Source organism: Lagenorhynchus albirostris, chromosome 20 (genome assembly GCF_949774975.1).
Source record: "Lagenorhynchus albirostris chromosome 20, mLagAlb1.1, whole genome shotgun sequence".
Classification (NCBI taxonomy): Eukaryota; Metazoa; Chordata; class Mammalia; order Artiodactyla; family Delphinidae; genus Lagenorhynchus; species Lagenorhynchus albirostris.
The window spans coordinates 14,679,445-14,701,871 of NC_083114.1; the positions used below are offsets into that span (position 1 = coordinate 14,679,445).

The following is a 22,427-nucleotide window of genomic DNA, read 5'->3' on the forward strand; positions in this document are numbered from 1 at the left end:
CTGATGTCATAGGCAGGCCTACATCTAGTTTTCTAGCTTTGGTTCAGAGAATAAGTTTGAGTCTTGGTATCAGGTTCCAGTCTGTCCCAAGGCTTTTTGAGGCCTAGAATGAGTGCACTGGAGATGATGAAGAGAGATAAATACAATTTCAGTGGCTGATGATAACATATGGATGCCGATTTAGAATTGGGGGATCTTGGGCGTGTGTTTCCTAATGCCCGATAGGGACTGGGGTATCTAATGAATTTACCTAAAGGTCAGTCGGGAGAAGTCCTGGCTACTCAAAACAACTACTAATGTACAGCTAAGGAGTGTCAAAAACTAAGCTCCTTAAGTGGTCTTTCTGGCTGAAAGTGGTGGGGTTGGGCGTATTAAGAAATCAGGCCGTCATAGATCATTCTCTGGTGATTCTTTCTAGAGCAGAGGCAGGAGCCAACATTTCTGAAGGGAGTGGAGGGTAAAGTGAGGGAAGAGGGTGGGGTCTATCAGGTTAAGGACAGCAGAGTTCTCCAGAGTTGGGGTCCAAGGAGAGGAGGGGAAGGAAAGGTTTATTTCTTACAGGCTATAGCTTTGTTTTATTCTCTAAGCCTTCCCTTTTGTTCTGCTTTTAGGGTCTGCCCAGTTTGAACTCCTAAATTTAAGTTTTACACCAGTCACTGGAGAAGAACTTTCAATTTAAGAAAACTGTTTTTAATGTGGTTCTTCTAGTGTTTGTTGGGATACGTCTAAGGTCTAGTTTCTGTCCCTGGTAGATTAAGTCTAGCAGAGGAGACAGTAGAGAAACACAAATGACACTATGGAACCAAATGTTAATTTTTCTAGCTCACACTAATTTCTCCCTTCTCTGAATACTTCTGACATAAAAATTTAATTAGTGAAAACTTTCTGGAAAAGGGTCATCTTGCACTGAGCTTTTTTTTTTTTTTTTTAATTTTTGTTTTTTGGCTGTGCCACATGGCTTGCGGGGTCTTAGTCCTCTGACCAGGGATTGAACTCGGGTCCTCGGCAGTGAAAGTGTGGAGTCTTAGCCACTGAACCGCCAGGGAATTCCCTGCACTGAGTTTTATAGCATGGGAGTAGGATTGGGTTTTGAGGAACAGAAGAGACAGTAAAGTTATGAAGGTGACAGCGAGCTGAGTGCATTGAGTGGACAGTAAGGAGAGACATAGACAGGCCTGACGGGTGAGCAGGCTCCATGATGGGAAATAAGGTTGGGTGAAGTTACAGAGAGCCTTTAAAATCCAACCGTGTTCATCAGAGAAATGCAAGCTAAAGCCACATTGGGGATACCATTACTGACCCATCAAAATGGCTAAAACTAAAAATACAGTGCCAGGCTCGGCAAGAATGTATTGTTAGAACCACTGGAACTCCCCTCCTTTGCTGGAGAGTATGTAAATTCCTTCAAGCCCCTGGAAAACCGTTTGGATAAAAATATTCTTAGCTGCTTTATAGATAACCCTACACTGAAAACAACTCACATGTCCACCAACACAAGTGAATAAATTATAATATATTTACACAGCAGTAAAGACAAATTAGTGATACCCACAGCACCATGAGTGAATCTTACAGGCATTATGTCAACAAAGGTTGCCATACACAGCAAAGAATATGCTGTGTGATTCCATTTATATGAAATTAAAGAACAGGCAAAAATAATCAGTGGTTATATAAGCCAAAATGATGCTTAAACAAAAAAAATTATGCTTACCTTGGGGAAGGTGTGGTTATTGATTAGAAGGGAGCTAGGGAACCTTTGGGACCCTGGAAATATTCTGTATATTGATTTGAATGGTGGTTAAATGGGTGTATACCTATGTAAAAAATTGAACTGAGCTGTATAGGTAAGATTAGTGCACTTTGCATACCTGTTGAATGTATGTTATGCCGAAGTAAAAAAAAGACAAGTAGATCAGGTCATGGAGTTTAGATTTGTTATGGGAGGTAATAGGAAAGCATTATTGAATCTTCAACAAAGAAGTGACTTGAAGAAAGGGTGGTACTTCTGAAATTATTCATCCTGTGGTGGAGAGTGGAACAGTGTTCACATCATTTATCATATCTAGGTCAGATATAGTGCTAGATGCTATAGGAGATACAAAATATCCATGACCTGGTCCTTATCCTTGAGAAGTTTATGACCTTTTGTAAGAGACAGGTTATAGGAAACTCAGAAAGTTACAGTAAACGATAAATGCTTAATTCATGGTGTTATAGAAATAGTGCTGAGGTCAGACCTGGGTTCAAATCCTAATTTTGCGATTTATTGGCTTTAGGACTTCAGTCAAGCTATTTATTTCCCTGAGCCTTGGTTTCCTTATCTGTAAAATGTGAACAATACCTACCATTTTTTTTAGAGGATTGAGAGATATGATATTTAAAAATTGTAGTACAGCACAGAAAACAGTCAATAAATGTTCCCTTTTTTGTTTTAAAGCCTGTACCAATGGAGCAATACTTTTTTTTTTTTGGACAGTGTGTGACGTCAGTTTAGACCATGGTTCTGCCAGTTACTAGCTATGTGATCTTAAGTAGGTTACTTAGTTTCTTTGAGTCTCAATCTCTTTTGGGGGAAGAAAAGAAAAAGGAGGGGAAATTATGCCTTGAGAGAGTTCTGTGAGAATTAAGTTAACCTAGCAGATATATAGTATCTAGCACAAAATAGTCACACTTAATAAATACAGGATCCGTTTCTTTTGACTATTGGAGTATATCAATACAAATGTATGGAGCAAATAATACAGGTAATAAGATTGGATTAGGGTGGTGCCTGGGGTGGAGAAAGAAGAAGCAGATCGTAGTGTGTATTTTTTAAAAGATAAAGCAAATTTGATACAGAAGAGGAAGGTATGTCTCTATACTTCTATTTTTGTCTTTCTATAAGATGAAAATAATATAAAATATTGAAATATCCTTGGATTGTAATAATGCTAATTGAAGGTTTTATGACATCATTGGATAGTATGTTTAGGTCTCACAACCCAAAAACTGGTACCTTACTACTAAATTTAGTCTTGTTCTAATAATAATTTTAATAGACATTGTCATCTAAGCTCCACCAAAAAGTTAATGACTTTTCTGCAAGTAGAGACCCCTGTCACAATCAAAGCAAAACCTAGAAGCATAAAGGGAAGGAAATCCATAAAATGTATGTAATTATTTGTTACTTGAAATATAATCAGCAGGGCTTCCCTGGTGGCGCAGTGGTTGAGAGTCCGCCTGCCGATGCAGGGGACGCAGGTTTGTGCCCCGGTCCGGGAAGATCCCACATGCCGCGGAGCGGCTGGGCCCGTGAGCCATGGCCACTGAGCCTGCGCGTCGGAGCCTGTGCTCCGTAACGGGAGAGGCCACAACAGTGAGAGGCCCGCGTACCGGAAAAAAAAAAATTAAAAAAAATAAGAAATATAATCAGCAGAGCAGCAACCCAGGTCTTGTTGTGTATCAGTAGTGAGTGATTTCTTGGCTAAGGAAGTTTAACTTGCACGGCAAATACTAAGCACTAAATATTAACATTTCAGAATTGTATTGTTCATAGTGTTTATTAAAGAACTCAGAAGTTAGCTGATATCAAATCCTGCACATCAACCTTCCAATTTTTGGAGCAATATTAGATTTCCTGTGAAATTTCTGGCTTGAACTTAGCCACTGATTTCTTGTGTTTCCGAAGCTAGAAGAAAATGAAGAGGTAAAAAATACTGCTTCTCCCTAGCCATCGCTCATCTGTCCTCCTTTTTTCCAGATATTCAGAGTGGTGTGCATCTGTTTGGGTAATCCACCAGAGACGTTTATCTGGGAGTATCGAGACAAAGATAAAAACTATCAGAAGATTGGCCCCATAACACCCTTGAAGTTTTACAAGGAACATGTCAAGCCACTCTTCAATATGGAAGATAAGGTTGGAGACTGGCACTGGCAGCCACTGGCTGTTTACTTTCAAATGCCTGTTGACTACAAGAAAGAATACACGATTCCTGGGTTACCATGCATGGTCATCAAACTAGACACTAAACACAATTTTTCCTCCTTCCTCTGAGGTATTTTATGTACCAATTCAGTTGGTCATATTAGGATCCCCAGTGCTCCTCTTCAGAGACTTTTCTAACTATGGGCCAGCAGTCAGTTTAATTCCCATATGCTCCCCTGGTTTGGTCCCTGAGTCATTCTCAGGTGCGAAGACAATAAAAGTATACTGGGTGTTTCTTACCATGGGTTCAGAGCATCACTCTACTGTGGGCCCCTCTCGGGACTCTCTTGCAGAAGGGAGCAGTGTCCCATCCTCGTTTTTCCCGCTCACTTCAGGGCTTCTCCACCTGCCTAGCAAGATGACTAGAGCCCCTTCTTCATTGGCATCTTGACCGTCTTAAAAGCACATGGTGTTGTTTTATGATTGGAGTCCCAACTCAGTTGTGGTACTGCCAGATGTTGAGCCTTTCTGGTAACTTGAGAGCAGAGGTCTTGTAGTGATGGACTCGTGAATTGCCATCTTGCCTTACTCAGTGCACACAATTCTGCAGAATTAGTTTTGGGGTGATTCCTGCCAGTAGGAGAAACAGGTTGTTGCAACTCCCAAATATGTCCCTTATACTAATTAGAATATACAGGAACCTCTCTCACGTGACCTTGCCACCTTTTGTTTCTCATTTAACAATGTGTAATGCTTGTTTTTGTAGGCAGAGGTGCTAAGCTTGATAACAAATATATGAACTTAAAGGAGAGGTCTGTATCTTGCTTGACACTTCTGGTTTTATGTTCTAATCAACATGTTCTTGATCTCAATAGATTTGTTTAGTGAATGACCCTCGGCCCCACCACAAGTACAGCAAACTTTACACGGTGGACTACTTAAGCAACATGGTTGGAGGGAGGAAAACTCTATATAACAACCAGCCCATTGACTTATTGAAAAAGATGGTTGCTGCCTCCATCAAAGATGGAGAGGTTGGTATTGTTTCTTTGTCTTCTGCATAGGGGTTAAAACCTTTTCTTCCAACTTTTTTGGTGTAATAGGAAGAACTTATGTTGACTTCTTTCTTCTTCTTTCCTCTGTTTCTAGGCTGTATGGTTTGGCTGTGATGTTGGAAAACACTTCAGTGGCAAGTTGGGCCTCAGTGACATGAATGTGTGAGTGCAAGAAATTTAAAATAGAAAATCAGTTGTGGGTTGTGACTGTTGGAGTGCATTCTTGGTACGAAGTGACTCAGCTCAGGTTCACTCAAAGATTAAGGTTGGCCTGAGGGTGGGTCTGTTTCTTTCTATTTTGTAGAGTTTGAGGATTCATAGCAGAAACTCCACATATTTATATGCTCTAACCTGGGAAGTCAAGATCGTACTTCATATCTGAGTTGAAATTGTTGGATGTTCCTAAAAAGTCATCCTACATGAGAAAGACACTTAAAAAAAAATTTGTTTTGATATTAAAAAAAAAATAATGTAACACTCAAAGTAATATTGTAAAAGATACAATCAATGTGATGCCAAGTATTTGATACCAAGTATTTATCAAAGATACCACATACTTTTTGTCTTTATTTTTGTACAATAATTACTTTTTAAAAGACAACTTAAGGGACTTCCATGGGTGGTCCAGTGGCTAAGACTCCACGCTCCCAATGCAGGGGGCCCGGGTTCAATCCCTGGTCAGGGAACTATATCCCACATGCTGCAGCTAAGAGTTCACATGATGCAACTAAAAGATCCCACATGCTGCAACTAAAGATCCTGCATGAGGCAATGAAGATCCTGTGTGCCGCAACTAAGACCTGGTGCAGCCAAATAAATAAATATTTTTTTTAAAAAAGGCAACTTAAAAGTTGGATTACTGGGACTTCCCTAGTGGCACAGTGGTTAAGAATCCACCTGCCAATGACAGGGACACAGGTTCGATCCCTGGTCCGGGAAGATCCCACATGCCACAGAGCAACTAAGCCCGTGCGCCACAACTGCTGAAGCCCGCGTGCCTAGAGCCCGTGCTCTGCAACAAGAGAGGCCACTGCAATGAAAAGCCCGCGCACCACAACGAAGAGTAGCCCCAGCTCGCCACAACTAGAGAAAGCCTGCACGCAGCAATGAAAACCCAACGCAGCCAAAAAAAAGAAAAAAAAAGTTGGATTATGAAAGGTTATAAAAATAATAGTAACTGATTACTGTGTAAATCTGCTTAGTGCGTTTGGGGTTATAATTAAAGGTTTTCCAGATCTCTTGTTTGCTATTTGAGCCTTCTTAACTACTTCTATTGCTTTGATACCTTATGTATTTTGTCTTTATGACAACTAGGACTAATATGCATACATACTTTAAAGCATTCCTCCTGTTGTTTATGACAATGAAGATTGATTTGTGAACTGAATCATTCAACTTCCTTGACTGTTAAAATATATCACTTTAGTGTTACTTGTAAGTAATTATTACTTGTAGGAAATTGAGTAAATATCTTGACAGTTAACAACAGGAGAAAGGAAATCTGCTAAAAGAGAGAATTCATGAGGTTTTTTAAACTTTGAAAATATTCTCCAATATTTTGACACTATTTATTTAAATTTCACAGTTAGCAGTGGTCTAAATGAATTCAGAAACTGAGTGCTTCTGCCGGCTCAAAAGAGAGCATTTTTGAAAGAAATTACTTCAGAAACTTCTAAGTTTTCTTGCCAAAATGACAACGCAGGCTTATCTTGTCAGCTTTTTGATTTGGGGAATTTATGTTTAATAACTTTGTATTTTTCTGAGTACTCTTGTGACACAGAGAGAATGGAATCCCATTGAGAGACTAAATTTTGCATGTACCACGTTCTGCAAAGAGCTACAGCCCAGATATATCTGGAGCTGCAAAGCCCCTTCAGGTTCTTCTATGATCTTTTACAACCAAAAGCCAATTATCCCCCATGATTGTACTCTGTATATTCTGTGCTATTGTTCTCTTTTACAGCTATGACCATGAGTTAGTGTTTGGTGTCTCCATGAAGAACATGAATAAAGCTGAGAGGCTGACTTTTGGTGAGTCACTTATGACCCACGCCATGACCTTCACTGCTGTCTCAGAAAAGGTATGACCCTCAGCGTGCCCACTCCAGTGTTTGCATAGATGGATCTACATGCTCCTGCAGACCGTTTATTCCAGCAGAGCTTCTTCATAGTGTATATGATTTCTGTTAAAAGTTAGCAAGACATTGTACCTGCCTCACTTGGGGTTTGGCTGGATGCTCAGAAGTAATAAAAATAGAAACTTTCCATGAGGAGCAGAATTTGTGTCAGCAGGGAGTAAGGAAGTAACTGCTTTTCTGTAACTTTGGAAATTCCTGGTGTGAAAAGAGGTCAGCAAGGGAACTTGGGAGAGGATAACTTCAGTTTAATAAGGAATTAAAATGTACCCTGAAAGTGTTCATATCTTGATGACTTATGTTCAGACTCACCTTCCTTTCATTTGTCATTCAGATTCTTCTGCAGTAAAATGTCAATAACAGTAATTTGTAGACTCCATGCCCATTACTGGATTTATGCAGAGCTTCAGGAAATTGGATGTAAAAAGTATGTTGAATTTCCTATGAAATACTCTGACTAGTAATATCACTGTTTCTAAGACACAGTGTTGGAAACAACAACTGCAGTTTTATTTCACAAATAAGCCTTCCCATTTCTAGGCTGTAGAATAGATATTTACTCCTGTGCTCAGGGATCATAAAGAAGAGAAGACTTCAAAATACTTTAGTTCTTTACCACTGCAAGCAGAAGTGTTCTTTTCCTAGCCTAATTGGAAAGAAAGTCACAGAATAACTACCTTGACCTTAGAAGCAAAATATTAGAAGGAACTTCTCATAAAATACTGTAAATAATGAAATAAAATTCTATAGTAAATAAACTAGAATAAAATACTACTAAAATACTTAGAATAAAATATTATTAAGTTGTTCATATTTATGTTTGGACCTCCTATATTGTAAAATTCAGTGGATTTAAAACTAAAGCTCCTTAAAGTTAAACTTTTAAACTATTCAGAGGATTATTAAAACGGAAAACAAACTAAAAACCTTGTAATTTCCAAGAGAGTTTTGGGTTTTATCATTTTCCATCTCTATTATAGAGTATTCCTGTTTTTCAGAAATAAAAATCATACATACTCCATGTCATTTTCTCTGGAACTTCCATTCTTTCATTGGCATGGTTTATTAATATGCTTTTTTTTTCCCCTCTGGGAAACGGAGCTACATTACCTGTAAATATTATAAAGCAGAATCGATACTATCATAACTGGAATTTTATATTGAGATTTTTCTCTTCCTTCTACTTTGAGTTTTTGACCACTGCATAACTAGTTTGCACTGCATTTGAATGATAATGCAGAGATAAATGCTAGTAAGTATTCTGGGATATTCTTTCTTGTTTCGGGTTTCTTGGAATCCCTCTGAGGGAGGTCCAGATATTATTCTATATTTGTAGATGACATGGCTTGATCTAGGTCATGCAGGAATTTATTGGCAAAGGAAAGAAGAAACATTTTGAAACTTACTATAATAAATGACTTTAGGTGATATAGATTCTAACAGTTATATTTAAAAGGAAAGTAAAGATGGACTATAATGTAGGGAGTAGAAAACCAAAACATTTAATAAGGTAGCCCCAGAATGTATAGTTTATTGATGTGGTTTTAAAGGTACCTGGGGCTGGGCTTCCCTGGTGGCGCAGTGGTTGGGAGTCCGCCTGCCGATGCAGGGGACACGGGTTCGTGCCCTGGTCCGGGAAGATCCCACGTGCCGCGGAGCGGCTGGGCCTGTGAGCCATGGCTGCTGAGCCTGCGCGTCCGGAGCCTGTGCTCCGCGGCGGGAGAGGCCAGAACAGTGAGAGGCCCGCGTACCGCAAAAAAAAAAAAAAAAAAAGGTACCTGGGGCTAAGATTAAGGGGTAGGTAGTACAGATAAGGGTGTTTGAAACTTGTGGGTTTGATTGTTGGCTATTTCTGAGACTGAAAATTGCTGAGATTCAAGAAAACTCTCAGGAGTAAAATCAAATCCCATGTAGATGAGACTCGTGCAGTTTTATGCAGGTGGGAGTTGACAGATGAAATCATTAGGAGATAATTCAGGAGCCAGCTCTCTTCTCATGCTACCAAGATTTAAGTTGTTTTGACATCAGCTAATGCCCTGGGTAAACATGAGAGAGAACAGTCTTTTCCCGAGTGCAGCCTTCTTATCCCTCTCTGTGTCACTGTAATAAAGAGTATAAATGAAGGTTATCATGATGAGTATCGTTGTCCCTTTAAGAAGATGAAAATTGAGCTTATTTTATTAATGAAGATAGAAGGAGAACGGAACTGCCTGGGTTTTGTTTTATGAAAATAGTGTTTGGTTTGCCATTCAACCTCTATTGTATTAAATTCAGTATTTGTGTAACTGAATCAATAAAAGAACACATAGGAGAGTGTCATTACTCGGTTCCCCTAAGAAAGAAAAGTAGGCTGTAACGATGAGAATGTGTTTGTTTTCTTTTTTAAACTCTTGACTAGGTCTTAGAATCATTTCTAAAATAAATACAGTGGGATACCTCTGCAAAGAATGCTGATTAATTAAAAGCAAGAGTCTCTGGCTTCAGATGGTGTTCACTGCTTTCAGTAATTTAATATTTTGTTTTTCTTAGCCAAGAGGCATTTTAATATGCTTATTTTCTGTATACAATAGAATGTAAAGAAGAAAATAGTATTTATCGCTTTGCTGGGTTTATTGCATTTTCACCCCAAGAGATTCAAACTCCACTTCTATTAGAGTATCCCTTTGGTTATAGTGGAAGATATGCGGCCCTGGTCATGTATATCATTGCTGTATAGAGAAGGCTCTTTCTTCTGAGTGGCTGAATAAGAGCTAAAATTACATGACATCTCATCAGGACGGATCTAGTTTCAGACTACACACTGTCATCCACTCTTTTGCAGGATGATCAGGAGGGTGCTTTCGTGAAATGGAGAGTGGAAAATTCGTGGGGTGAAGACCATGGCCACAAAGGTAAGCTTAATCTGGTAATACTAACTCAGAGTGACTAGGTGTGCTCTACTCTCTGCCTCCTGTGAAGAAAAAGCTGCCCTAGTGTGGATCATTTTTATTTTTCAGTAATTGGTCCCATTAGCTAGATTATTAGCTAGACTATTCTGGAGAAAAATCTGAGGATCTCGTTTGCCCCCAGGATCCCTATGCCCAGCATGGTAGGCCTGAACTCCCTGGTTGGCTCTGAGATCAGTATGTGCTGGCATTTGTTCCAAACCGTGCTGACCCTAGTAGACCTTCGTACCAGAATCACTTGGCCAGTAAGAAGTTTGAGTGCCCTTTGCCAGGACACTTGCTCTATGGAGTTTGGTGCATTTTCATTTACTGCACTAACTCTAGAATAATCAGAAGCTTTCTAGTGGGAGAATGGGATTGGCAAGAAACTTTAGGCATGTATTGGAGACTCATGAGAAGTTGTGAAGTCTAAAGTTGTGAAGTCTAAATGCTGTGGTTACCATTTAGATGGTTTTATTCTGACAATCAAAACGCAGGCAGAAGTCGCAGGCAGAAGTCATAAGTAAATTATTGTAATTAGGCTTAAAGAAAAACCAGAGGTAATATATGAATTGTAGAAAAATAAAAACTACAGATAAGCCAAAAGAGGGGAAGAAAATCTCTAATAATCCTGCTACCCAGCGATCACCATTGATTAACTGTTTAGGGTATATTCTTGCAAATCTTAGAGACCATATTTCTTAAGACTGTTTTTCATAATAGATTTAGTAGATAAAAGCCTTTTAAGGTATTGTGATGCTTTAATTTTTAGAGTTTCAAACAAAAAGTGGCAACTACCAGAGAATATTATGCATGTCAGCATGTATTTGCTTGTGTGTTATGCGCTGGTCACATCTTGTAGCAGCTGTTTCCCAGAGTCCATATTTCTTACTTTTAGCCAGTGGATTCTGGCTAGGAAGGACACATAAACCACAGCTCTCTAGACTAGTTAGAAGAATGGAAGGAAATAGGTAGGGAATCCAGTGAGATTACCCAGACACCTGGAATCAGACTTCAGCTATCTCACCCAAGCAGCAATCAGCCAGAAATTTTCTTTAAAAAAAGTAAAACAAAATGAAAGAAAAACAAGAAAAACAAAATAGCGATCTCAGCAACTCTTTACCTGTTGCTTCCCTCTTTGTTTAACTGATTTTCCAGCTAAGTTTTTTAGAGCTCTAAGATTTCCACGGGTAAAAGGTGGAGGTTTGGAAGTGAGCAGATGGGGCTTCAGTCGTTTATATTTGAAAACTACTGTCTTAGAAGAGCCTTGACAAGACTTGAGTATGCTGCGATTGAGTGGCACAGGCTAGTAGGTGATAGCCAACACCTAGAGGCCATTTAATCTGTCATTTCAAGTCTTTTCATCTCCCCATGAAATGCTCATTGGTGGATTTTGGCAAACTATCCCTGGGATCTGCTGTGAAACTCAGCTCAGTGATTATATGTAAACGAATATTAGCGCTGTTGGTGTGGATCTGTTCATCATCAGGTAGTTGCATGTCCCCCATCTGTGATTTCTGTTATTGTTCTGTGATTATGGGGCACTTGCTAAATTAACTATTATGAATTAAAGTGCAACATATTTTTTAATTGGTGATTTCTTATAAGATAAATTCATTTTAAGACACAAAACATTGGGATCAGGTAGAGGTGGGTATAAGGAAACTAGCAAAAAGATTAAAAACAAACAACTCAGAATTCAGTTATATCCGTTAAGTTGATGATGGTTAAGAAGTGGATGCAAAGGAAAAGCTTGTCTTGAATTGGAAGGATTTGGTATTTGTAACATTTTAAAACATAAGCTATTGTTTCAGATGAAACTCTGTAGCTTCTGTTTCATTTTTGGTCTTATTTGGTCCCTGTAAATGGTTTGTTATTATAAAGATTAGTGTCTAGGAAAAGGACTAAAGTTATGGTTTGTTTAGACCAGCCTGGACCCGTTGGCTTGTTTCTGAGATATTTTTCTATCTATAACAGTCACTGAGTTTGTAGTTAGTAGTGATACCCATTTAAGAGAGGATAAACACTTGTAAAGTCAGGCAAAAGCTATGTGTTCTGTGTAGTGTGAGTTATTGTCTTTATTACTTTGAACCTAAATACCTACTCTTAAAGAGGATTCTAGGCCACTTTGCTAATTTATTTTTTTCCATTCAACTGTACCTCTTTACTCCTAACTCAATAAAAGTTTTGCTTCTGCTGATTTACTCATTCTATTATTATGTTGAGAGAGCTGGGGTCTTTTTTTTTTTAAGTTCAAAGGTTATAGCTTATTGCACTATAAAACATTAACCAGTTTTGCTTCCAACCCAGAAGTCTAATATTTAATTATTTACATAATTATACGAATTTTATCATTTATATTATAAAGCACACATAATTATATCACACACACACATTTTCAAATGTCCTTTGGCTCTTTGAACTGATTGTGTTATCTTACTGGTTCACTCTTGTAGTGAGTTGAATAAAAATCTTTAACACGTGTTCATTTTACATTTGCATTATATCACCATTTTACTTCATAAAATTTACTTTAATGACAATGATACTCCCTTCTTAGTTTTTTTTTTTTAACATCTTTATTGGAGTATAATTGCTTTACAGTGGTGTGTTAGTTTCTGCTGTATAACAAAGTGAATCAGCTATACATATACATATATCCCTATATCTCCTCCCTCTTGTGTCTCCTTCCCACCCTCCCTATCCCACCCCTCTAGGTGGTCACAAAGCCCTGAGCTGATCTCCCTGTGCTGTGCGGCTGCTTCCCACTAGCTATCTGTTTTACATTTGGTAGTGTATATATGTCCATGCCACTCTCTCACTTCGTCCCAAGAGCTGGGGTCTTGATCCCTGTGGTCTGCCTGTAATCCTTCCTAGTGAAACCTGTCTAGTTAAGACTAAACTAACTTTTTTGTTGTTCTTGAATAACTGAAGTGCCTGAGATTATACAGAGTAAAGCATTTCAGTAGAGAGCCAAAAGATAAATTGAACTGAGTGGGGGTAGCGAATAGTTCATTCAAAGCCAAATAAATTATTCTCATGTGTTTCTTGGTAATGTTCTTTCTGACTTAACAGGAAGGAAGGAAAGAAAACATGATCTAATTTAATTGGCACACTTGGCCTGACCTTAGGAGGATACGTAGTATGTTATTATGCGGGCAATGTGTGTTTACCCCAGCAGGGCCCTCCCGCCTGTCATCCTGGTGGGCATTGGCTGCCATGTCTGAGACAGAACCTCTTTGATGCTCTTTCAGGAGACAGGACAACCATAAACAGCATCGCTAGGATTTTGTTTCTGTAGATAACATTGTTAACAGTTTGTTACTGTTCTCTATGGGGTTTCTGCTTGTTAAGATTGATGGTTTCTCAAAAAGCAATGTTGATAATACTACAAGCTGGAGGTGAACAGAGCAGAGATACCTGGGCAGGCTGCCTTTTCCCTCTGCCCAGTTCTGGCTTTGGTCTTTCCCATTGGTCATGAGACTAATAATTGAATCAGATAACCTGACTGTTTCCTAAAGGGGACAAATATTACCTCTGACCACTAGACACATAAAGGGAGAAATAAATTCTTATCTTATTGAAGCCATTGGGTTACTTCATATTGGGGAAGTATTCTAGTATTCTAGAATTCTAGTATTCTTAGTCAGATGGACTGAAAATCGGATACTTATCTAAGATGGTGTACAACCAACGTGGCTTTCTTTTCTCCCCTACTTCTTGAAGTACTTGACTGTATGTTTATGGATCACATTAGAAATGGATTTCATAGTTGAATGAGGGAACAGACCTTGGGACTTGGTACATTGTCTTTCATTTTGAAAAGTTGATAGGCTTGTTAGAATCAAGTAGTTTGTAAAATGTTTAAAAATTTAAAATAGGGGTGATAACCTTTGGTGCTTCTTACTCTTAGTCAGAAATTCATCTGAGAAGAGCATAATCTTTAAGCCAAAATAACCTACAGGTCATCTCACTAAAAAGTGGTAGAGCCAGAATTATAATTCAGTCTGACATTAGAGCCTGTTTCTTAATCACTAAACTGTGCTTCCTCCAAGCTTCTCTGTTCTAGTAACATCTAGTCTACTCATGGACATACCAGATCAATTTATGAACTTGGTGACCAGAAACTAGTGGCTACGGGGACATAAAACTTGTATAAAGTATCTGGAGACGAGTAAATGTCTGCTGTCAGGAGAAAGGGCTCTTAGAGCACTGTTTATGTCTGGGAATCTGAACAAGGAGGGGAGGATGGAGCATCTCGTGAGTGGTTTGTGTCCAGAGTTAGCACATCGTGAGTTGGGCAAGTGAAAAACTGTATGTAACCACCAAAAATTTCCCAGGATTATTTTGTCGATGCTGCTTTATAAAATGGTTCTTTGTTTTTGTTTCTGTTTTTTTTTTTAACTTTTTATCATGGACAATTTCAGGCATATACAAACAGAATAGTATTAAGAAGTCCCCATGTGCCCATAACCCAGCTTCAATAGTTATCAACATTCTGCCATGCATATAACAAAAGTGTTGATACTCAGTAAATTAAATTCTTGGATGGTCTCCCTAATGAACCAGTCTTATTACGGAACTTCTTTTTATGATTGATTCACTTAGTCATGAGATGATGATATTCCAGTTCTAAAGTCTGATACATTAGAGCTCTGAAGGTAGAATTATCATAATATAGTTCTTAATGCTTATAGTCTAGTTTCTTAATATGCTGAATAATACAACTTTTTAGTAAAGTTAGGAGGAATATTATTTTCTAACTCTGCAATGGTCATTGAAGGAAAACCTTTATCTTTTAAAAGTTTGTTTCTCTACATTTTCATTTTGAACCAAGATTAGTTTTCATTTTTCAAATTGTTTTTGTGCCTTTTTCAGCTTCAACTTTGAAGTTGTTTTTAACTCACATTCTTCATCTTTCCTTACAAATAAGCCTTTCTGTTCCTGATTTTATTTTAGTAAAATTTCCAGACTTCCTCATAAAAGGGAGTCTCTTGATGATTTCAGTTAAAGAGGCTTTGGCATGTTAGAGATTAATCTGGAAAGAAACTTATGTGGCTGATTCACATTACATCTGGACTTCTGCTGCTTTCTAAAAACCAAAAGAATGGCCTTTAAATTGCCTCACCATGTGATTTGGGGAACAGTATGTCCAAAGCCAGGCACAAAATTCATCATATCCTTCATATAACGTTATATGGTGGAACCAAGAGAGACAGTTACTACTTTCTTGATTATAGATCCTGCGCAGTCATTTGTCTCCTTATGGTTTCACATTTCTCTGTCAGTAACACGGATAATGACTAATTTCCTTATGAGGCCCTATAGTTTATATATAGCCATCAAACTGTATACTGTTATATAACTCTAAAAAGTTCAATGAATATTCCATATTTCTGTCAGAGGTACTCAGGACATAGAGTTCATAACATCTTGCTTCATAAGAATTCAACATTTGCTAATGTATTTGTCTCTTTTTCCCTCACAGCATCATGTAGAGTAACTCAGGATATGAACACCCATGTTTGATGTGAAAAAATGAAAACACGCTGAGAGGTTTTAAATTGTTCAGGTTGCACAGTGTCAGAGAGAGGATTGGAATTCAGATTTCTTAATGTGACACAGGCAGCTTCCCTAAAAATGTATATTACCTGTGAAAGATAACCGGTTATTTGCAGATCAGTTTGAGATTTAGTGGATTTCTAGCACAAATAATATAATTATAGACAATATTGAGCTGGACTTGCAGAAATAAGAGAAAATTATATGAGGTAAAAGTGGATGCTTCTGATCTCCTGTAAAAGAGCAAGATACAAATTTGTTTTGTCACCTCAGGGTTTTCATGTCTCTCCAGGCTTGGAAAAAGCGCTGCTACTGTCAGATTCGGGTATCTGAGTTCTTTCAGAGGGACTCCTCATCCTCCATCTCCATTCACCAACGAACCTGCATGACTCAAGCTAAAAAATAGTTCATGTGAGTGGAACAGAGGAAGATTGACCGTTGCTTCCTTATCAAAGTGTGTGACTAGCAGAGGGCTACATTTGTGAGAGGGAGACAAACTATGGAACAGAGGCTCCTCCTCACTTGCAAGCAGGCATTGGTTTCAGGGAGAAATCTCTTCACATTTAATACAGATTTGTGTGTGTGTATTTGCTTTCTCCTGTAGAGAGGATCTGTCATTTTCACTAGATTGTCTCCCAGGTATGTTTGTATTGCTTTGAGGAGGATAGAGGTTAAGCACAGAACCTGGCACCAGATGCCTGGGAACACATCCTGGCAGTCCCTCCTATTGGCTGTGTAGCCTTGGTCATGGTATTTAACCTTTATAAGCCTTAGTTCTCTGATCTGTAAAATGGGGTTAATAATTGTACCTACCTCATAGGGTTGTTGTGAGAACTGTGCCAGGCATATAAGAGGTGCATGAAAATATTAGCTATTGTTGTGACTGTTGTTAATGTTATCTGTAGACAGGTGAGAGCAGGAGAGTGAGAACATAAGGCTCTTTAATCCTTCCCTCTGGGAGAGGGCTGTCTTAACTTGCCCATGGTTCTAGCGTCAGGTCTCTAAGAATTCAAGACCCTCGTGTGACCACTGGACTGCATACTAGTTTACTGGATGGATGACTCGTCATGTGGGCTTAGTTGCATGAAAGAGAGCAGTGGAGGCGAATAAACCTAGTGCCCAGGAAAACCCATTAGCAATAGCATCACCTCACATTTATTGATGGGATGCAGGGAACCGTGCACAGACCATGGTGGAACGTATGTCTCTGACCCTCAGAGGAATTTATACTTATTCACCTGGGGCATGGAAGGGGATTTGAAGAGGGCTGTGATAGGACAAAAGTGGCATTCATGGTGTGCTCCTCAGACTGTAAGATATAAGATAAGTAGACCAAGGAAAGCAAGAGAAGGGATGATTTCTCCAAGAAGGCAGATGACAACAAAAGAGGGGGAACCGGGTAGAGCCCCCTCAGTGGGGAGACAATAGAAAGACATTGAAGCTGAGGTTGTTGAAATGGGTGAGGGGTTAGGGAGAAGTCATGGAACTAGGTGATGTCAGCGAGAACTTGGTGGTAAATAGTGCTGCAGGGCTTCCCTGGTGGCGCAGTGGTTGAGAGTCCACCTGCCGATGCAGGGGACACGGGTTCGTGCCCCGGTCTGGGGCACGCGGAGTGGCTGGGCCCGTGAGCCATGGCCGCTGAGCCTGCGTGTCCGGAGCCTGTGCTCCGCAACGGGAGAGGCCACAACAGTGAGAGGCCCGCGTACCGCAAAAAAAAAAAAAAAAAAATAGTGCTGCAGCAGGGCAGCCAGAAAATGAGTCAGTGGGAGAGGCTTTGGGATTGGACTTTAAGGCAGATTTTGGAACCTTTAGGAGGGGTGAGGGTAGAAGCCCAACTGTGCTATTAATGCCACATCAGGAACATTTTGTACTTGATTCTTTCAAATGCTAGGTACAGGGAGTGGGGAGGCCAGGAATTGAGCTGGGGCCATTGAGGCTGTAAATCTTGTTCCGTATGGTGTTTGCAATTTATTATAAAAACAAGTTGCTTTTATAATTACAAGTGCAAAATAATAAAGGGGGTAAACTACGAGAGAGATGGTGAGTGATTGGAACAGGGAAGGCTCCTTAGTGATTCTTCAAAGGTGAGCAGAGTTTTAGGAAAGGTGTTAGGGTTGTGGCTCTTTTGGGAAGCGAAGTGGAAGGCCAAGGAAAGGGGAGCTGAGAAGCGTTGCTCTTGACCTGTGGCGCATGCTTCAGGCCAGTCCGAGGCCTGGGGCCAAGAAATAATGTGGCCTGCCATCAATGGAGCTTTTGAGGAATGATCAGAAAGCAGGCTTTGTCTGAACCAAATAGGAGTAATGATGTTTGGGGTTAGAGAGAAGTCGTTGAGTTTTGGTGAGGAAACAGACCCTTGGATGACACCTCAAGTTGTGTTTTCTCCTCCTGTCCAACATCAGAGACCCTGGCGGGATTTTGTGTGATCTCGGACTTGCCTGGCTCATGCCCACAGTCCAGGGAAACAAAAAATCAGACTGGTTGGTGTGCTGCCTTCTCTCCTCAGCCCAGAGGTGGACAGGCTTCTTCTGGACTCCTTAGCAGAGGGCACGTCCTCAGGAAGTGTGCACTTCTGCAGACTGAACTTTGTTGTGGTTTGATGGTTTAAAAAAATGGAACCCACAAACCAAAACAACCCTCTTTCCCAACCACATTTTCCATTCTGCCTTCTTACCAGGGAAATAGAATCTTCTGTAGCCTTTGTTTCTGAAAGAGGCTACAAGTAATATCCAGCTGTAAGAGTATCCCTTCTCTTATCAGCAAAAAGTTCAGGAACTTGAACTACAGACCAGACATATGTGTTATACTCTGGAGGAAAAAGACGCTTCTCCTCAGATCGGTGTCCAGATATCTGTCTCATAAGTAGTGGGTTTGTTTCTTTTTGAAAAATGTCCAGCCCATCCTGTTCTCCAGCCTTCTAAATAAATGCACTTAGAACACATGACATCTCTTTGATTTAAAGATACAAAATACCGGGCTTCCCTGGTGGTGCAGTGGTCGAGAGTCCGCCTGCCGATGCAGGGGACACGGGTTCGTGCCCTGGTCTGGGAAGATCCCACATGCCGCGGAGCGGCTGGGCCCGTGAGCCATGGCCACTGAGCCTGCGTGTCCGGAGCCTGTGCTCCGCAACGGGAGAGGCCCGCGTACCGCAAAAACAAAACAAAACAAAATAAAGATACAAAATACCTCATAAATGGACCCCGCAAAACCTGGGCTCATGGCTCTTGATGTGGGGTGTGTGAGCAGATGGGACCTGGTTCCAGACAGTGCCTAGATGAGGAGCTAGATTAAGCAGTTATCTGTTGGCCAAAGTCATAACTACCTGCCACTCTCTTTGCTCCCCCTGAGTGCGGAAGCTGAGCCCCATGGAAAAGACCGAATTTGAAGTTAAGACCTGGATTTCAGTTTGGGCTTTACTTACTTACTGGCTATGTGACTTTAAACAGCTCATACCAACCCCGCCTGCCTTGTAGTGTTGCTGTGAGGATTAAAATCAAAACAAGGATAGTGGATGTAAAATTGCCTTTTTTTTTTTTTTTTTTCGGTACGTGGGCCTCTCACTGTTGTGGCCTCTCCCGTTGCGGAGCACAGGCTCCGGACGCGCAGGCTCAGCGGCCATGGCTCATGAGCCCAGCCGCTCCGCGGCATGTGGGATCTTCCTGGACCGGGGCACGAACCCGTGTCCCCTGCATCAGCAGGCGGACTCTCAACCACTGCGCCACCAGAGAAGCCCTAAAATTGCATTTTGAAGTCTAAGCTCCCTACAGATCCCTGTGTGTGTTTTGTTTTATTTTGCTTTCTAAGGTATAATTCTTTTAATAAATAATAAAATTACATTGTTCCAAAATCAAAATACAAAAAGGTATAAAAGGGGAATCTTGTTTCCATCTCTGTCACTCTCTACTCCTTTCACCTCCCCTTCTTTCAGTTTCCCATTTCTGTTCATTTCTATTGTATCCTTCCAGTGTGTTTTAGTGCAGCAAAGGTAGCATACCTTATGCCCCACTCTGCATCTTGCTCTCCACTTAACAGCATGCCTTTGGGGCCTGTCAGTATGTTTTCACATCAGTACAGCTTCATTATCTTCCATTGTCTGGATGTACCGTACTTTATTTAGCCAGTTCCCTTACTAATGGAACTTGGGTCATTTCCAGGCTTTTGCTATTACAAACTATATTGCAGTGAGTTAATATCATACAATGATTAGAACAGTGCCTGACAATAGTAAGAGCTGAATAAATATTAACTATTATTGTGCCTAAATAAACATGTATTGTCTGCATGTAAGTACTGTTTTGTCTGTAGGATGAAGTTCCAGAAATGGCATTGCTTAGTGAAGAGGGTAAATGCATTTGAATTTTTTCTAGGTTGCCAAATTCCATTCCATAGGGATTGTGTCTTTTTGTACATTTGCAGCATACTCTGTACAAATGTAAGGCATGCTTTACACAGTGGGTAACCAACAGAAGTGGTTGACAGATGGTCTCTATTTAATTACCTGTTGAAATTGTGTATGTTCATAGCTGGGGACTAGACTGTGCCGAGGCCTTACTGAGTGGTGGATTTTTCACTGAGTTTGTGTTTCTTATGTTTTCTTACCACTAACCCTACTTTTCTCTCTTATTTATTTTTTTAATATAGTAGCAGGAAAATGTTTGTAAGCATAACAAAAAAGTTATGTTATAAAGGAAAAGATTGATAAATTTGACTTCATAAAATATAAAAAATTTTAGTATACTAGAAAAATACATCATCAACTAAATTAGAAGGCAAATTGCATAATAGTATAAAAAGTTTGCAATCATTATAATATATTAATATAGAAAGCACTATTACTGATCACTATGAAAATGACAAACACACCAGTTAAAATTAGGCAGAGGTCCGAAACAGACTCTTTATAAAAGAAAACTGTAAATAGCAAGCACACACAGACAGAAGTTCAAATTGAACCAAAAAGAAAGTTGTAGTTATATATACCAAGTATTGATGAGGATATAAAGAAATTAAATAGATAACTAAGGATGTACACAAAGGTTTAATTACAAAAATGTTTATAGCAGTGTTGTTTCTAAGCCTAAAAAAACAATCCAGATTCCAACAGTAAGGGATTGATTAAATACATTTTGGTTTTATTCATACAAATTCAGCTTAAAAATTAAGATGTAGATAGATGTATTTTTTTATCAATGTGAAAAGAGCAGTATTGGAAAACAGCATGTGTGGTACTCTAATAATAGAGCACGTGTGATGTCTCATTTTTATTAAATGTACAGAGTATATGTAGAGACTTTTATCAGAGGATGATAAATCTGAATAGGGCTTATCCCAAGGTGGTGGGATTGTAGGAGTTTTAAAATTTATATTCATCTTCTTACCATCCACCTCTTCCTTTTTCTCATCTTCCTCCTCCTCCTGTGTTTCCATATTTTTTTATAATGGGCATTATTTATTTGGGTAATCTTTAAGGAATCAAAAAGCAATATAACATTTCAGAATTTTGAGGGGAAAATCACCTACCCAGTGATATAAAATTATCATTTTGCCTTTTTTTTTTTTTTCATGTTTTCTCCCCCTGTGTATCTGGATTTTTAACATAATTATATAGGATATGCCATTTTTATATACTTGTTTTTATATCCATGTTTTGTATCCATGTTGCTATGTAGTCTTTGCAACTTCATCTTAAATGACTGATTAATGTTGGATGAAGTGGTTTCTCAGTATTTATTAGGAAGTTTGAAATACGAAACAAGTGTCAGTAAAGGCTTTGCTTTCCTTTCTGGGAGCCTTTCTTCAGCCTTGAGTTATCTGCATCAGGTGAAAGATTGGCAGTGACTTAATGAGGCTTCAGTCGTCTGGCTTCCTTAGGTCTGTGCTGCCAGACAGATCCATCACAGCAGAGCTGATGACTTGATTTTGTCATACCTTTTTTTAAAATAGCAAAAAAAAAATATATATATATATATAAACCACAAATAGTTTGTTATGGAGGTGAAATACTTCATAGAACAAAGCAAAAAATATATCTAATTCGTAAATGATAATATATTTATCACTTTAATTTAGTCTGAGAGGTTTAAAATTTAGACCTTTAGCAGGATTTCAGAAAACTGTTTTCTTAGGGTAAAGTTCTTCTTTCCCTTAAACGAACCCATTCGAAACTCTTCTGTTTCTGAGTGAATTTGGCCTAACCGGCCTAGAGCTGTATCCACAGACACTTTTTCCCCTTACAGACCGATACTGCCCTTTCTCTTTAACAAATACAGAAACATTGCCAGTGTCTTTGAGAGCCTGTTCACTTATTTTATTTCTTCCTCATAGCATGTAAACAAGACAAAGTTTAAACAAAATTTAATTTAGTTCCTAAAGCTTTCTTTATCCATTTATCTGTTTCCTTGAATGCCTTGTTCCCTGAACCTCGGGATCCTTGGAGCAGATTTTTTGTTTTCCTTTTTTTTTTTCTTTTTTCCTTTTTCCTTTGGGGAACACCAGTTTCTAATGGCCAGAGTATATAAGGGCTAGAAGCTGCAACTTTCCTCAAATCAAAATGGCCTCTTTCATCCTGCCTGAGTGGGTACCTTACTGCTCCTCTGCACAGCCCTCACTTGGGTTTTAGACACACTGATCCTAATCTTCTCAGTCAAACTCCAAGACACGCAGTATCAACAGTTACAGCGGCCACAAGTTCATTACCTACCCAGGGCGCAGTTACTTGGCAGCCACCTAGACTGTGAGGTTTCTGTGGGCCCCCAAAGAACTCATATCCTGAAAAGAGAGACTAATCAAGGCAGGCCCTCTTGGCAGGGACACTGAAAGGGTGGATTACAATTGATAGGAGTTTTAA

General features: G+C 39.4%; 1 protein-coding gene across 6 annotated transcripts in view; it reads left to right on the forward strand.

The window, feature by feature from the left end:
• BLMH (bleomycin hydrolase) overlaps positions 1-22,427 on the forward strand; it is a 44,020-nt gene that overhangs the window by 18,171 nt on the left and 3,422 nt on the right. For 2 of the 6 annotated variants that reach the window (XM_060133932.1, XM_060133933.1), the window contains exons 7-11: positions 3,743-3,898; positions 4,783-4,941; positions 5,057-5,124; positions 6,926-7,043; positions 9,919-9,988. In XM_060133932.1, the coding sequence (XP_059989915.1) occupies positions 3,743-3,898; positions 4,783-4,941; positions 5,057-5,124; positions 6,926-7,043; positions 9,919-9,988 (571 nt within the window). Of the gene's footprint in view, positions 1-3,742; positions 3,899-4,782; positions 4,942-5,056; positions 5,125-6,925; positions 7,044-7,431; positions 7,525-9,918; positions 9,989-15,856; positions 15,995-22,427 lie in introns of those variants that run through there. The other 4 variants (XR_009537521.1, XR_009537519.1, XR_009537520.1 and 1 more) reach the window with 4 other exon arrangements.